General features: G+C 36.0%; 1 protein-coding gene across 4 annotated transcripts in view; it reads right to left on the reverse strand.

Moving 5' to 3' along the window:
• LOC117237734 (histone lysine demethylase PHF8-like) overlaps nucleotides 1–15,217 on the reverse strand; it is a 30,436-nt gene extending 15,219 nt beyond the window's left edge. Inside the window, exons 1-13 of one of the 4 annotated variants that reach the window (XM_033502031.1) lie at nucleotides 15,012–15,217; nucleotides 14,566–14,651; nucleotides 14,195–14,473; nucleotides 13,969–14,110; nucleotides 13,418–13,867; nucleotides 13,135–13,336; nucleotides 12,283–13,052; nucleotides 12,172–12,219; nucleotides 11,721–11,929; nucleotides 11,431–11,633; nucleotides 11,152–11,199; nucleotides 10,668–10,851; nucleotides 8,902–10,577 (exon numbers count right to left, since the gene is read on the reverse strand). In XM_033502031.1, the coding sequence (XP_033357922.1) occupies nucleotides 10,498–10,577; nucleotides 10,668–10,851; nucleotides 11,152–11,199; nucleotides 11,431–11,633; nucleotides 11,721–11,929; nucleotides 12,172–12,219; nucleotides 12,283–13,052; nucleotides 13,135–13,336; nucleotides 13,418–13,867; nucleotides 13,969–14,110; nucleotides 14,195–14,473; nucleotides 14,566–14,651; nucleotides 15,012–15,109 (2,799 nt within the window). In that variant the 5' untranslated portion in view covers nucleotides 15,110–15,217 and the 3' untranslated portion in view covers nucleotides 8,902–10,497. The remainder of the gene's footprint in view (nucleotides 1–8,901; nucleotides 10,578–10,667; nucleotides 10,852–11,151; nucleotides 11,200–11,430; nucleotides 11,634–11,720; nucleotides 11,930–12,171; nucleotides 12,220–12,282; nucleotides 13,053–13,134; nucleotides 13,337–13,417; nucleotides 13,868–13,968; nucleotides 14,111–14,194; nucleotides 14,474–14,565; nucleotides 14,652–15,011) is intronic. The other 3 variants (XM_033502033.1, XM_033502032.1, XM_033502034.1) reach the window with 3 other exon arrangements.
• Between the last annotated feature and the right edge of the window lie 7 nt (nucleotides 15,218–15,224).

Here is a 15,224-nt window from a genome sequence, read left to right on the forward strand (position 1 = left end):
AAAATAAATATATTATTAATATATACATTATGGCACATAGAATGAGAAGTTTACCACAATATTCTCAAACGTATACCATTGCAAATTAATTTATAAAATTTCCTTTCTTGTAGACGTTCCTCCACTTTTGGCTTTGCTCACACCAGTAACTTTTTCCATTCGTTATTACTGGCCAATCTGAATTTTCTTTCCATTCTTTAACACTAATCAGTCTGAGATTTGGCTGTTTTGCAGCTACGTACTAATATTTTCAACAAACGATAAAAATATTAATATACTCATTCATTGCTGCTTATATAAGACTACGTAGACTGTAGACACTTGACTTTATTAACAGACTGTAATTTACTTGTAAAATTAAAGCGGAAAGATTCGGGACAACATTGATCTCTATTAGAGTTATCGTAGAATATCATGGCACGATAAATATCTCTAACGAATTATTATTAGTATTAGTAAATGTCAAATATTTTGGAGTAGTTTCGTTGAGTAGCTTTTGTACAAGAAGCTATCGTTATTCTGAGCACATTTAACAGATAAGTTGTACAAGTTTCCTTAGAATCGATAGCGAGGCTAACAAATATACGATAAGTCTTTTTGTTAATCGATTTCAATCACGATAGCCTCGCTATCAATTTCAAAATGGCTCGTTCAACTTATCTGTTAAGTATTTCATTTTAATATAGTATTGATAAGATTTTTAAATAAACAATTTAAATTACATATAACAGATCTATATCTGTATATTCTACAGAAAGACAATAAGTATCGCCTTTGATTGTCAGTTTGCAGAAATCAAAACATTTATTACTATAGCAAATTGACGAAAACGTAACATTACAATAAAAATATAAGAATTAATAAATTGTAGGATATCGTAATAGAAAAGCAGTTGTTTGTGTCAACGACGATGACTGTGCAAATGTGGTCATTATTGTCCATATAGAGAGTTGATTTGCTATCCTGATTGTGTGTCAAGCAAAACGAAAATTTAACCCATTAAGAACCAAGGAGTAAAACGAATGCATAAAATTTACGCAAACCTATATTACTGAAAAACTTAAATAAATGACTTACATATTACCCAGTTCGTTAAGCTACAAAAAGGGTATATTAAAATAATAAACGGGGTCAGAGAGATTCTACATGCAGGAAAATAATTGAAACGAGTTCAAGACAATCGCGTTTACAGTACGTTCTGTATATTCGAACTTTGCGTTTTCTTGCACGTGACAATAAGATGAATAATAAATCAAAATAAGATGAAAATGAGGAGTAACAAAGTTGCGTTGGAGGCTGCAGTTTTTGGAAAATCAAGTTTGAAAACTTGTCAAGTATACGCGTGGGAAATGAAAAACAAAGGAGGATGTTAGAAAATGACCATTTTTTGATTTCCTTGGGTACGAAAAATTCTAGAAAATTCAAGAAACTAATCCATGCGTTACACTTAATTTTCACCTTTTCCACATACTGAACCATCTAGGAAATGATTTTTTCGCAATTCTGCCGGTAAATCAATTGAAGCTTGGAATCGAGCCAGTCCAGAGCATCACAGGATCGTTGTTACGTTCATCAACTTTGCACCCGCATGCCTATGCTACAATGTCTTCCAATTCGGTTTTATCTTTGTCAATTAATAGGTAAACAAAGTATTTTTAATTATTCGACTGCCTTTTATTCCAATGCAATTATTCGGTTCTATTTCAATTTGATATTTTTGATAGTGAATGGAATCGAATGCTAATTGCAATCTGCAATTCAAAGTCGAACATCGAAACTGACAGATGCAATGGGGAAACGTCTTATCTGTTTACGTCTTCAAGCTAGTATCTGAGAGCGACTCTGACTGATTTTTCGCACTTCATAATTACTTCAATGTGTTTACATTAATTCTGTTTTTAGACCGAGTGCAATTCGTTCCTGACATACAAAACATATATATGCGGATACAAAGTCAGCGAGCGTATCGTTCATCATTGTTCTCACGTAGCAACTATCTAGTGGTATTACAGCAGAATGTCTGAGATATTACGATGTCGATATAGACGAAAAATTATCCTATAAGTGAACAAGAGTATGAAGAAAATGAAGATTAAGTGTAACACACGAGTAAGTTTGCCACTTTTTCATCTTCGCACTCATTTTCTTCTTAACTTTCCTATGGCATTTTGGATAAATGGTAATAACACGCATCGTTCGTCGAAAGATGCTCTTAAATGTCCTGTAAGAATTTATCGTTCGCAAGGAGGTCTAAAAGTGGCCATTTTTCAACATCCTTCTTTTTCGTTCCAAATCCCTGACAGTCGTGGCTGAACGTGTTCAAACTGTATTCTTTGGAAAATGTGACCTTAAACAGAAGAATTTTATTTTATTTTACGGGCTTATATTCGCTCGTAGAATATGTAACTTCTTACAGATTGTCTACTCCTGTCTAATTGGAAATTAGCCAAATTCGCGTAGACTTGAGTTTCCAAACTTTATTTTCGTTTGTGTGTGCAATTCTGCTTTGTTTCATTTTTGTCTCATTTGGTGTCACAGAATATTTCAATGGTATCACGCAATTGTCTGCTAAACTATTTATTACAGAAAAAAATATCTCAAGTAATACGTACTTTGTTTGGAGGAGGACATCTTACGATGACCAATAGATTTGTCAAGGAGTTCGAGACCTCAATTTGTTTTTATAAATTGTATATGTTTTCATTTAGCTAGGTTTATAGCCCACTTCGAGGCGAATTCAAACTTTCTTTTCTTCAGAAATTCAAGATGATCTCGTTCCTCGTAGCACTTCGTCGATACAGTTGCATTGTTATTTCTCTTTACAAACAACAATTTTCCAGAACATTCTTAGTTCCTGTTACAATCTCGTGGAATCGGTATTAAGAATCAATATTGTTGTGTCTGGCAGTGCGTGTTTCTTGTATCGGTATCAATTCAATTTACGATGGCTCATTTCGTTTGGAATTATATTTCAAGTAATTTCATTAAGTATGTAACGAACCATCGTAAATTGATTTGATACCTTTGATTTGAGCCACGGATGGCCCACGCTGAACTTCTCGTTCAGGTCATTTGGATAATTACACATAAGAAGAAACATTATCGCGAAATGTTTCATAATATCATTAATTGGTACATAATTGTCATGTTTAACAGGATTATCATACTGTGAGCCATCGGTGGGTCATGCGGCATGATGATGCGTCTTTGGATCGCACGATGGCGTTGCTAATTTGTTCAAATCGGCCATCGTTTTTCTTTCATTTTATTTGTCATTTCTTATTATTCAGCGAGAGTCTTAACGTAATTCAACTGGGTAGGACATACGCATAAAAGTGTAGCAACCCATGGCCGTATAGAAAGGGTTGAAGCACATGTGTTGGCCGCATAGTCCGCGAAACGACTTCCGAAGACAGGACGTCGTAAAAAAACAAATCCTGCGACTTATTAAAAAACCTGTGAGCCTTCGAAGAGAAAATTTATTGTTTTATTGCCTACGGGTTTCTCCATCCCCACCTCGGAAGAAAACTTTCTCTTCCGAGCACCTCGGTACCCTGTAAAAAGCGAGACAAAGAGAAGCTCGCAATGGTAGTCGCTGGTAGTCGCTGGTAGTCGCTGGTAGTCGCCGGTAGTCGCCGGTAGTCGCTGGTAGTCGCTGGTAGTCGCTGGTAGTCGCTGGTAGTCGCTGGTAGTCGCCGGTAGTCACCGGTAGTCGCCGGTAGTCCCTGGTAGTCGCCGGTAGTCGCTGGTAGTCGCTGGTAGTCGCTGGTAGTCGCCGGTAGTCGCCAGTAGTCGCTGGTAGTCGCCGGTAGTCGCTGGTAGTCGCTGGTAGTCGCACGGTTAGTCAGTCAGACAGATAGCCACGGTTAGTTGTATCGAGTTTGTATGAATTCTGTATCAAATCTGCATGGAGTCTGTATCGAGGCGCTATCGAGACAGTAGCAGTTTAGTTCAGTGATCATCAGAACTGTATCGTCATCGCTTGAGCTCCACCTCTGTCACGTTACGATCCACCTCAAATTGGTGACCCCGACGTGATCTGAACGAAAGAGGTGAACGTGTTTGGGCCGCATAAACATTCTACCGTAAATCAAGAGTGTTCATAATGGCAAATGGCAACGATGAAGGGGGCGCAACGAACACCACGGACAGCACAGACACAATAAATCAACTTATTCCGCGTACCTCCACTACGGCATCAAGGAATAACGATGTAGCTTATCACGTTGCAAGTGCAGTTCGAGGTGGCGCACATCACGAGTGACAAATCGAAATTTACCGCCCACGTTGCGAACCTCGGCGATCAATAATTAGGTCAAATCGCGGACATAGTGCTAGATCCGCCGGCGACGGGACGATACGAGAAGCTCAAAAGTGAACTCGTCAAAAGACTGGCCGATTCGGATGGCACGAGAGTGCGGCTGTTGTTCGAAGGTCAAGAAATGGGAGATGGGACACCGTCCCAATTCTATAGGAACCTGAAGAAGCTGGCCGCCCCATCGATCTCGGACGATCTCGTTCCGACGCTTTGGAAGATCCTTCTTCAGTGAATACGCAACAGATCCTGGCCTGGTCATAAGGGAAACAAGTGCGGCAGTCCTGACCACGGTGGCAGACAGGATCCACGAAATACGCCCGGTACACGGACAAATAGCAGCGGTCAGCGAGCAATCGAACCGCGCCCTAGACACGGTGCACGACCGGGTAAGTCGATTGGAAGCGCAGATTAGCGCGCTGCTCCTCGACAATCGTCACCGACCTGGGTCACGCTCGCGACGTCGCAGATCGCGCTCGAGAGAAAGACTGCAGCAGCCCGGCATATGCAACTACCATAGAACCTTCCGTGATCGCGCGAATAAGTGCCGTTTCCCCTGTATCTGGAACCAGGGAAACGCGAACAGTACATACACAGTACATCAAAAAATGTACGCAGGTGTTCACAGTGTTGTTACTCGTCTTCCGAGCATCGTCGTCCGATGGGGCGGCCAGCTTCTTCAGGTTCCTGTAGAACTGAGACGGTGTCCTGTCTCGCATTTCTTAACCTTCGAACAGCAGTCGCACTCCCGTGCCGTTCGAATCGGCCAGTCTTTTGACGAGTTCACTTTTGAGCTTCTAATATCGTCTCGTCGCCGGCAGATCCTAGCACTATATCCTCGACTTGATATAAATATTGATCACCGAGGTTCGCGACGAGGGCGGTAAATTTCCTTTTGTCATTTGTGATGCGTGCCGCCTCGAACTGTGCTTCCAACATGGCAAACCACATTACTATTCTTTGAGGCCGTAGTGGAGGTACGCGGAGTAGTTGACTTATTGTGTCTGCGCTGTGGCGTTCGCCGTTTGCCATTATGAACAGCCTTGATTTACGGTAGGATGTTTATGCGGCCCAAACACGTTCACCTCTTTCGTTCAGATCACGTCGGGGTAACCAATTTGAGGTGGATCGTAACGTGACAGAGGTGGAGCTCAAGCGATGCACACTCCGCATCGAAATAAACATTGTTGGAGATAAACACCGCAGTAACTTCAATAGCACATCCTCCATCTCAAAAGAATAAAGCGAATGAAAATTAGATTTACCATTCATCTGGTTCCAAAATATAAATAAAAAGTTTATATAAATTATCCTCAACGATCAACATGGAATTAAGACGAAGATTTTTCGAGCGATATATCTGGAACGTAATGAAATGCAGTAAGAAGAAAGCAAAGCGTCAACTGAATGTTATATAAACAGTGTTCAAAAATTTGCTGGCAAACAAGCAAGAGGATGTACTGTGAGAATAGTAACATTTTGTGACGACTGTCCGAATAAATCTCACTTTTGTTTAATGTATTTTAGCGCTAAACATCGTTTTGTGTAAGGGCAGCTACTCAATACACGTGTTGCAACACATTCAAATATTTCGGAAATTGTTGATAGTATAATTTTTCTTTTGTGCTGTTATTTCTTCATGGCTCACTGTCACAGCGAGTTGATTCCTTGCATAAACGAAACGTGCGTTAATGACTGCGGCCGGCTCGCAACAGTTGCTACACGCCTTCTGCTCATTAAATGCGAGCATAATGTATGAAAATCGCTTTTAGACTAAACAAAAGTCTATCGCTGACCATTGTATCGCTACAGCTGTTAATATCTTTCCTCGCCAGGGTAACCGGAGGGGTTCCTTAAGTGAGGAAAGATTACCCCTACTCCCACTGCCATGCTCAATACAATCGAAAAGATAAACTCGCGTATTGACCGAAAAGTCACATATACAAATAAGATCTTACTGGTGTAGGCAGTGACAGCGGTAGTGGTAGGAAGTTCCTCGCTCTCTCTTATATACTTCTTCAAACTTCGTTCAAAATGTCCTGTTCCGTGCTGCAGTTAGTGTTGCGCGTTCTACTCGTTTCTGTGGTTGCTGTGAATGTTTCAAAGTCTTTCCTGTTGATTTAATTGGAATCTTAATTTAATACGCGAGTACATCCGATCGAAGGGAAGAAAAACTGTCCCATACACAACACTAGAATTATTGACATGTTCGCAATTAAAAAAAATTGTCGTGCCGATTTAATAATTTCATACTGTTTAGGATTACACGTGTACGTAGCACACAGTGCGCTGGGTGTAAAATCCACGAACCGTCACTGATTTTATATCTCTTTAATTATATCTTACTCAAATAAATGTGTGCATTGTTTTTATATTGCGTATCATATATATATTATCCTTTTTTCTTCCTGCTAATTATTTTTGTACTTCTATAAATGTCAACTCATATTTTATAAACATTTCCAATGAATGTAATCACGCGAGTAATCCGTGGTACACGTGACCTCAACAGAGAACGACACTCGTCTATAACGTGACTATGCCGCAGTACTCGATGTGTTAATATCGATTTCAAAAGATCTGGTTAAACTTCGTCTTAGTGCACCACTTGTTTTACGATTGTTTTCGAATAATCTGATAACAATCGCAATCGATTTTATTAATTTATTTAAATATCGATATCTCATCCACCTTACCAATTTCGATGATTTTTAGATATGTTGTCCGTGCCACGATACTGAACAACTTTTTCCTATACATATAATCGTCACTTAACCTTAGTTTCCGCGATATTCGCAAAAAACTAGGTAGCATTATGATCAATTCTAACTATACCCGCCTACTATATATAATATACTATATATACTATAATACTATTACCGCGCCAAATAACGACAACAAATGCTAACGCACACGCTGTCATGAATGTACAATTATTCACAGAAACAGAGACAGAATTCGCTATAGTACTACCAATGGTTTTTTGTTCTGTGCCAGTAGAATATCTGGGAAACTAAGGTCGAACGAGGGTTATATGTATAGGAAAAAGTTGTACAATGTCGGTTTCTACGCATATTCAAAAATCATCGAAATCAATGAGGTAGTAGTGCTTGTAAATAATTTCCTCGAACTGTAATAACGCGCAACTTTTGAACCAATGAATTACGACACTGAAAGCCGTTGTAAATATTTCGTTTTATTCATCGATTATTATCAGATTATGTAAAAAAAAAAAAAAATTAAAAACAAAAGTGGTAGGAAACTTCTGTTTGTAAACAGAAGTAACGATAATGCATATTATTAGTGTGACTTCGAGTTATGTTTACAACCGTATCGATAAAATATTGCGAAGAACGAGATCTTGCTACGTTCAACGAAAGTAGGTTTTGAACAGCAGGAAATGACCTTGAAACACCGACACATTTAGGTTAATGAAATTCATCTTGTAGTAGACTACAAACGTGGCTCAATGAAAACATATAGTTCCATACAAGATGTTCCCCACGGAACAAAGGTAAGTTTTACTTGAAACATATTTTTCCGTAACGAATAGTTTAGGTTTAGAAAATAATTACGTGCTTCGTTTCAAATGGGACACCCTGTATATAGAAGTAATAAGCATAAAATTTGAGACATTTTTTAATTTCACATTTAAGTAAAACCAAAATCTGTTTAATTGAAGAAAGACTTTTGTATAGACATTTAGTCTTGTTGAATATCGATTAATTGATATCTTTTCATATCGTACATAGTATCGTAATCTTACTCTGCTTTGAATCGGCCATAAACAGAGTGTAAAGTCCTTAGGCCATATAACATAAAGATGCGTTGCGTATGAAGTCTACTCTGTTATCTTACCTATGATTATGTATAATGTACGATATATCGACTATTAATTTATAGTATTATTTTTGTTGATTTATGATTATATAAAATTTTTGTAAGAGAATACACTTTTTCTTATAATTCGGCGTAAGTGATCATCAAAGCGATTTGACAACTCTTTTTGCAATGGTTGAAAGATCACTGTGCTAAATTTACGAAACTATGTAAATAGGTAGTATGAATACTAACCAACTTACTTGATATTTGTTCTCTACGAAACGTTATTTGTTTATATCTTCACATTATTGTCTAATAATAATTTTGCGTAATACAGTTTCAGAGTTAAATTTTATGCCATTTGAACATGCCAAAAGAAACGAATGCTCGTGATGAATCTATTTTAAGTTCAAAGTAATACTGATATATACAGAAGTATTACTGCAGAGGCGGAAGTCTCCCCATATGTTTGTTAATGATAACTGCTATTTAGGGAATAAACGATTTCATTAACGATACTTAAATAAGACATTACTAGGATAAAATGGAAGGTCTAAAATGGAAAATCTTCAATAATTCTCTTCTTAATTCATATTCGTCCAGTTCACGATAAACGATTAAAAGATTGCATTGCACGTTTTGATTAGCGAAGTGTATCGAACATTAAAATAGAAGTATTTAATTAGATTTCTTGTGTATGGATAAGGCAAGATGTATGTTTTAATCTGACGATGTTTCATTTGGAAGGCATGCATTTCACTTACCTTGTGAACGTCAAATACACGCGATAGCGTCTTGAATATTCCACGCGGTCAAAAGGAAACAATTTCACGTCCCAGTCGGTATTATCGCATATTACAATGAATTTCCCTTTTACTATTGATTCACTGGCTCACGATCGTTTCACAATTTGTATGCTATACGTAAGTTCTATACGTATATACATACACTACGTGTTGAAAGCACCATAAATTTTAGAAGAAAATTTTTCGAAGAAAAGACACGAGCAATTGACACTGATTAGAAAACAGATATTGAATACGATTAAATCGTTGAAATACACAGTCGCAGATATAATTAGCGACGGACACAGAGAACGAACGGTCGATAGACTTTTTCGCGAAGACACATCAAATCAACGAGAAATTTTACAAAACGGTCAGCATCAATCAAGGTACTACTGAATACTGCCGAGTACAGATAATTACACGCATGCGCTCACACTCCTTTGCACTTTATATTCAGCGGGAAGTATGAAATCCATACATCGCATCTCGCATTTATAAACGTCGCAACGAATGTATAGTATGTATAGTAATTATAAAAGAAATATATTGTATACATTACTGTGAAAATTATATTATCGGTGTTACCTTTCAATTAATAATAATACATACAAATCAGTGATTATAAATGAAAGACTGTGTCACCTTTTAATTAGTGTCATCTTTCAATTAATAATTATACATATAAATCAGTGGTTACAAATGAGAAATTGTGTCATTGATAATGAAACTGATAATAAATGAAGACAGACAGCTGTAATTTATATGTGTATATGTGTGCAATGTTTGTATTCTTTTGACATATGAGCATGCTCAATTACAAGATATTAATAGATATACAAAAAGGATTACATTAGTTTATAAAAATGAAAATGAATCATATTCTACAACACGTTTAGTGTTTGTTCAAACGTATAGAGTATAGGTGATTGAATAAATTATTAAATATTATAATATATCAAAGTGAATATAACTTGATATAAACCGAAGATAGAAGTAAGTACAAGACGTAAATATAACGAAAAGCACATAATCGAGACCAAAAGTTCTAAGTAAATGTATACAGAATACAGTATCGATTATCCCACTGTTTTTCGTTGTCGTGCAGCTATTATGCCATACAAAATTTGTTGCTGTTCACTATTATATAGTGAATTGAAAAAGATTTAATATACTACAGCCTCTTTACAATTAGATGGACAATGTTGTTCTTTCGTTAGTTATAAACGAATAATGCTTTAAAATAAAATTGTACATTTATGAAAAGCTTCAGCAAGTGTTCGCTACAACATAAATAATCTCTTACTGAAGTAGTCAAGTATCAAAACATACAATATATACATATATATGTATATATATCTTAAAATTAAATACTGCGATAATAAATATAAATATCTCGTTAAAAACGATCGTAATTTTAAAAACTAGATTCTTAAGATAGTTATACTACCTTAATGATTTCAACATATTTACATAGCAATGTACATCTATTACATATGTAGTTTTTGTACACAAATCGAGAGTGTAATGTGATGTATAGTCCGTTACGTTCATGATTTTTTGCTATTTTTTAACCTAGTGCATCATTTTGTGAAGTTTCAAAATTTTTCCTAAGCGTTGCTTCGCCGTTTTCATTCCTTTCTTTGGTTTTCGTTCTGAAAATTAAGTAACAATAGTATAACAATAGTATTGATTTTGATAAAATACCAGAAGAAAAAATGTTCTAAAATAAGGAAGTATCTTACCAACTGGAACTGGGGCGGCTAATTTCGCTTTAACATCCTTGAGCCTATTAGGACTCGTTAATATCGAGCCGAATCCGATGCTTGTTTTTGCGGTATTTTCCGAAGATGTGGCCGATGTACCAGTTGCCGAAGTTACAGATGAATTCTTTTGCTTCTTTTTATTATACGTCCGCTTAGTTGTGCTCTATTATATTATACGAATTAAAGATAAATTAGTTTCACCTTAAATACCGTTCAACGAAATAGAAAGTAATATAATCAGAAATATAATTTACAAAAGTATATCATAAGTATATTATAAAAGAAGTATAATTTGCAATCAAATATTCAATAAAATCAATAGTAATATCTGTGTACCATAGAGTTATATGTATGTATATACATCAAATATATAACATATTACTTTTGCTGATATTATGATATCGTATTCAAGATACATGCAACACATGTTATGAAACGAAGAGTGAAACCGTAATATGCCTACCAATTTCTTCTTGGAGCCCTTATCCATGTTGTTATCCAGATAATCGTCCTATGCGATATGAGTATGCAAGAAAGAAATAATCATGGAAATACAAATGAATGTAAACATAGGATCACACATAGAATGATAAATGAGTTAATTTGTGTTATAAAGAGGAACCTATATTATCTATCGAGTTAAGAATTTATTTGATTATTAATTAACGTGACGATCAGTATAATAATGAGAATAACAATAACAAAAACATCAACAAAAAGATAAAAGCAAATTTGTACATACCGATTGTTTTGCACGTTTCGCTGCCGCTGCTTCGAGCCCTTTTTCGACAGATGTTTTCTTGACACCTTCTCGAGCTGGACGATTCGTTTTTGGCAAGAGAGGTCCTACTCTGGCTTTTGGATTCCATGCCTCGTCTATTTGACTTTTCGCTTTAGGTTTAAAAATAAAATCTTCATCGTCTGAAGCGTCTAGAGTCGGGTAAACTATACCGAAAATATATACATGATAATGTTAATTATCAATACAAATGCATTCGCATGTAGAAGTCATCTTTTTATAATTTTACGTACTAAAATCATCGTCCTGATGAACTTTATCGATATTTTCTATAGACTGATCGTCATCCTCGCTAGTTTGAACTTTCGTGATTTTTGTAGATTTCGATGTACTATTTGACGTAGTTGAATAACATTGTTCACTGAAGGATAGCATCCCGGCAATTGCTTCCCGAGTCGAAGGAGATGCCCTACCAGAACTGGTTGTTTTCAATTTATAAATACTAGGACACCAAAAACGTAAAACATAACAATGCTACACTATTAAAAATTAATACACTCACGCGCAAGTGCGCACATTTACATATTCACGCGTGCATATATACACTTCTGTTTGTTCTCTTAATAAAAAAAAAAAAAAAAAAAAAAAAAAGAAAAGGAAAGAACAGATGAAATAATAAAGTAATGTTAAACATGCGTTTTCAAATAAATTCCTCAAGCATGCTAACTTTTCATATTATCTTACCCAGTAGGTGGTGGCATAGGTTGACTATATTGTGATATCATTGATGTCCTATAATCAGCAAACGTTGTACTACATGAAAATGCTTAAATTTGTTGAACAATTAATACGTACGTTACATCCAATCTTTGAGTCCCGTTTCCCAAGGTATAAGCCGAAGCTTTTAATAATTCTTCGATTCCATTTTTTGGTGCATCATTTAAAACATCAACATCTCCATCGTAATCGCGTTTTAAACGCTTTTGCGTATTAGTTTTGGGTGTTCTCTTTCGTTTTGGCGATTCGTCAATAGTAAATCGACCATAATCGCTTTCATTGCTGCCGTCGTGAAAATCGTATATGGAAGTTTGTTTCCAAGTTAATTCTTTCGATGTCCCAAGGGGATGGTCAGAGTGTAAATTATTATACGTATTTATGTCATCATGTGTACTCCTGACCACCTCATTATTGCCGAGCTTAAATCTAATTACGGTTGGACTTTGTTTACCCGGTTTTGACGATCTTCTATTACTAACAGGGGAAACATTTTTCTCTTCCAATGTTGGACTTTGAGTTTTGGCATAGGGATACATGATGGGTTTCGGTAATGTGAGTTTCAAGGGTGGTCTACCGGATGACGGTGACTCTACAATCGTAGAATTCGCTTTACTCGTCTCTTTTAACGTTGCTTTGAACGGATTATCAGGCATTCTATCGGCAACATCATAATCTACAAAATCTTTATTCAATGGTTTCTTTTTCTTGCGTTTACTCTCTCGCTCTGGTTTCGGGGGATTTAAAGATATTAAGTATCGTTCAGCATGTCGAATTTCCTTACTGAAATCTTTTAACAATTTTTGACTATTTATTGTTTCTGGTATTTGACCTCTACTGGTCATATTATACTAAAATAGAAGCAATTCAGAAATATTAATGAGATACATAATCTACGATAAAATGATTTTACCATGGAAAAAATGAACTCACGTCCTTATCTGTGTTCCACTGTTTTAGAATACTGAGTAATGCTTTAACACCCTGTAAAAGATACGCTGGACATTTCTTTCCTTCATTATTTAATTCTTTCAATTCTTTCAGTAATTTCTTTGCTGCGAACCAATTGATTGTCTCAAAACCAGGATATTGAAATTTGGCAGGAGTCTTCATTTTTTTTTCTAATTCGTATATTCTATAAAGTTTGGAGATTAAGTGAAACATTCGAAATGATCTTTAAATCAATGATCACTATCAGTCGCGTTTATGTACTCACTGTAGTTGCATTGGAATGTTAAGGCTATGTACAAAATTTCCACCGAAGACCAAAGAATCAACTGGAGTTAATACAGCGTGTATCCAACCTGTTGGAATCATCATAGTTTGGCCTTGTTTTATAACGCATTTGTAACACGCATCGGCTTGATCTCCAAAGAAGGTTTCACTCTGCGTTGAGCTGCACATCCAATGTTGATACAGTTGTAAATTAGCAGGGGTAGGCCTGATCAGATAAAACACTTTCTCTCCGCGTAGCACGTGATACCACACAGATGTACCACCAAAATCAATGTGGAAATCTGTGAAACTGTCTTTGACTCCCATTAGGCAATACTTTTGCACTTCGGGGCGTTTTATGTCACTATCCTCGAGCCAATCACGCGGCCAAACAGAATTAACCCAGTCAAGTTTACGCGCGATGTATGGTGCCTCGACCATTGGTGAAAGACTGCAACGTTTATTTGTCAATTTATATATTATATATATATACATATATTTCCTAGAAACATTTAAAGCCAATATGTGGCAAGGCAATTAATATTGGTATACCCAGTGTTTGTAAATTCAAGACTAATCACATTAAGAACCCTTGTTCTGCAAGGGGAATTGTAATATTCAACAAAGTCTCTTAATTTCATTCTGATATTACTTTGTCTTGTAACGTCGATTACATCCATGTCTCGATCTCCACCTGAAAAAGAAATCAGTTTTATCTAGCACAAACATTTAATACATAAGAGTAACATAAATATTCATATATACAAAGAATTAATACCTATGTAACTTTCGACATCATAAACGCTGAAGTTTGGTGGTGGAACGGTCATATCAAGTCCATCCTTCCCATCAATTATAATAGGACTTTCAAAGCCATTAGCTTGTAAATATTGAAGAGTCAATTGCTGTCCTCTAACATGTTTAACAACTTCATCAGCTTTTGGGAAATGTCTGGATTTTAATTCCCTTATAAATACTGGTGTGCCAGTTTGAACTGGTTTTGTATCAGCATCGGGCTCGGTATAATCATGTCTATGCCAATTCAATTTTGTTTTCACTGAAATACAATTAACATTTGAATAATAAAAGAGCTGTAGATCTTTTTATATAAATAGTACAGTAAGAGAAAATTAATTTCTATATGCTCACTAAGCGATGGCCCGCACATTGCTTCACAACGCGGACAATGGTATTTGTCAAGATCTATGGACATATATTCTTTTACAGAAACACACCTATAGAGAGAAAAATATAAAAATTATTTTAAATAGCATGGATACATCTTGTTACATGTAGAAGATATTCATAAAATATATAATCTGGCCGCATAATTTACTTATGCATCAAAAATTTTCGCGTCATTAGGATAGGTTATGCAAGTATCAACAAAACCTAATTCTTTTGCTGCAAAAGCTGTAACCATTATTTTAAGAAAAGATATTATGAAAAGGAAATCATGAGAGAGTAGCTAAATTATTTAATGAGTTTTGCAGGATAGATGACGAAACGTGTTTATATTCGGTCCGGGAAGCATAATTTAATCATAGTGTTTGGAGAGACCGTTGTTTTTAATTATCAATATTTCAAACACTTACCCTCCATGATACCATTCTTTACAAACATCACATTGTATCATAAATTGTTCGAAATCGTAAGAACGGCCACATAAACAATATGTAACTGGTAACTCCATTTTTCGTGAATATTAACGCCAAATACACTTTCGCGACTCCGTATCGTTAACATTGGATGGTAACTATAGTAGCCGTGATGCGTCGCTAAAGAGCCGCCCTGTTATTCTTCTTTGA

Source organism: Bombus vosnesenskii, unplaced genomic scaffold, assembly GCF_011952255.1.
Source record: "Bombus vosnesenskii isolate JDL3184/JDL3185 unplaced genomic scaffold, Bvos_JDL3184-5_v1.1 scf7180000013398, whole genome shotgun sequence".
In the NCBI taxonomy this organism is placed as follows: domain Eukaryota; kingdom Metazoa; phylum Arthropoda; class Insecta; order Hymenoptera; family Apidae; genus Bombus; species Bombus vosnesenskii.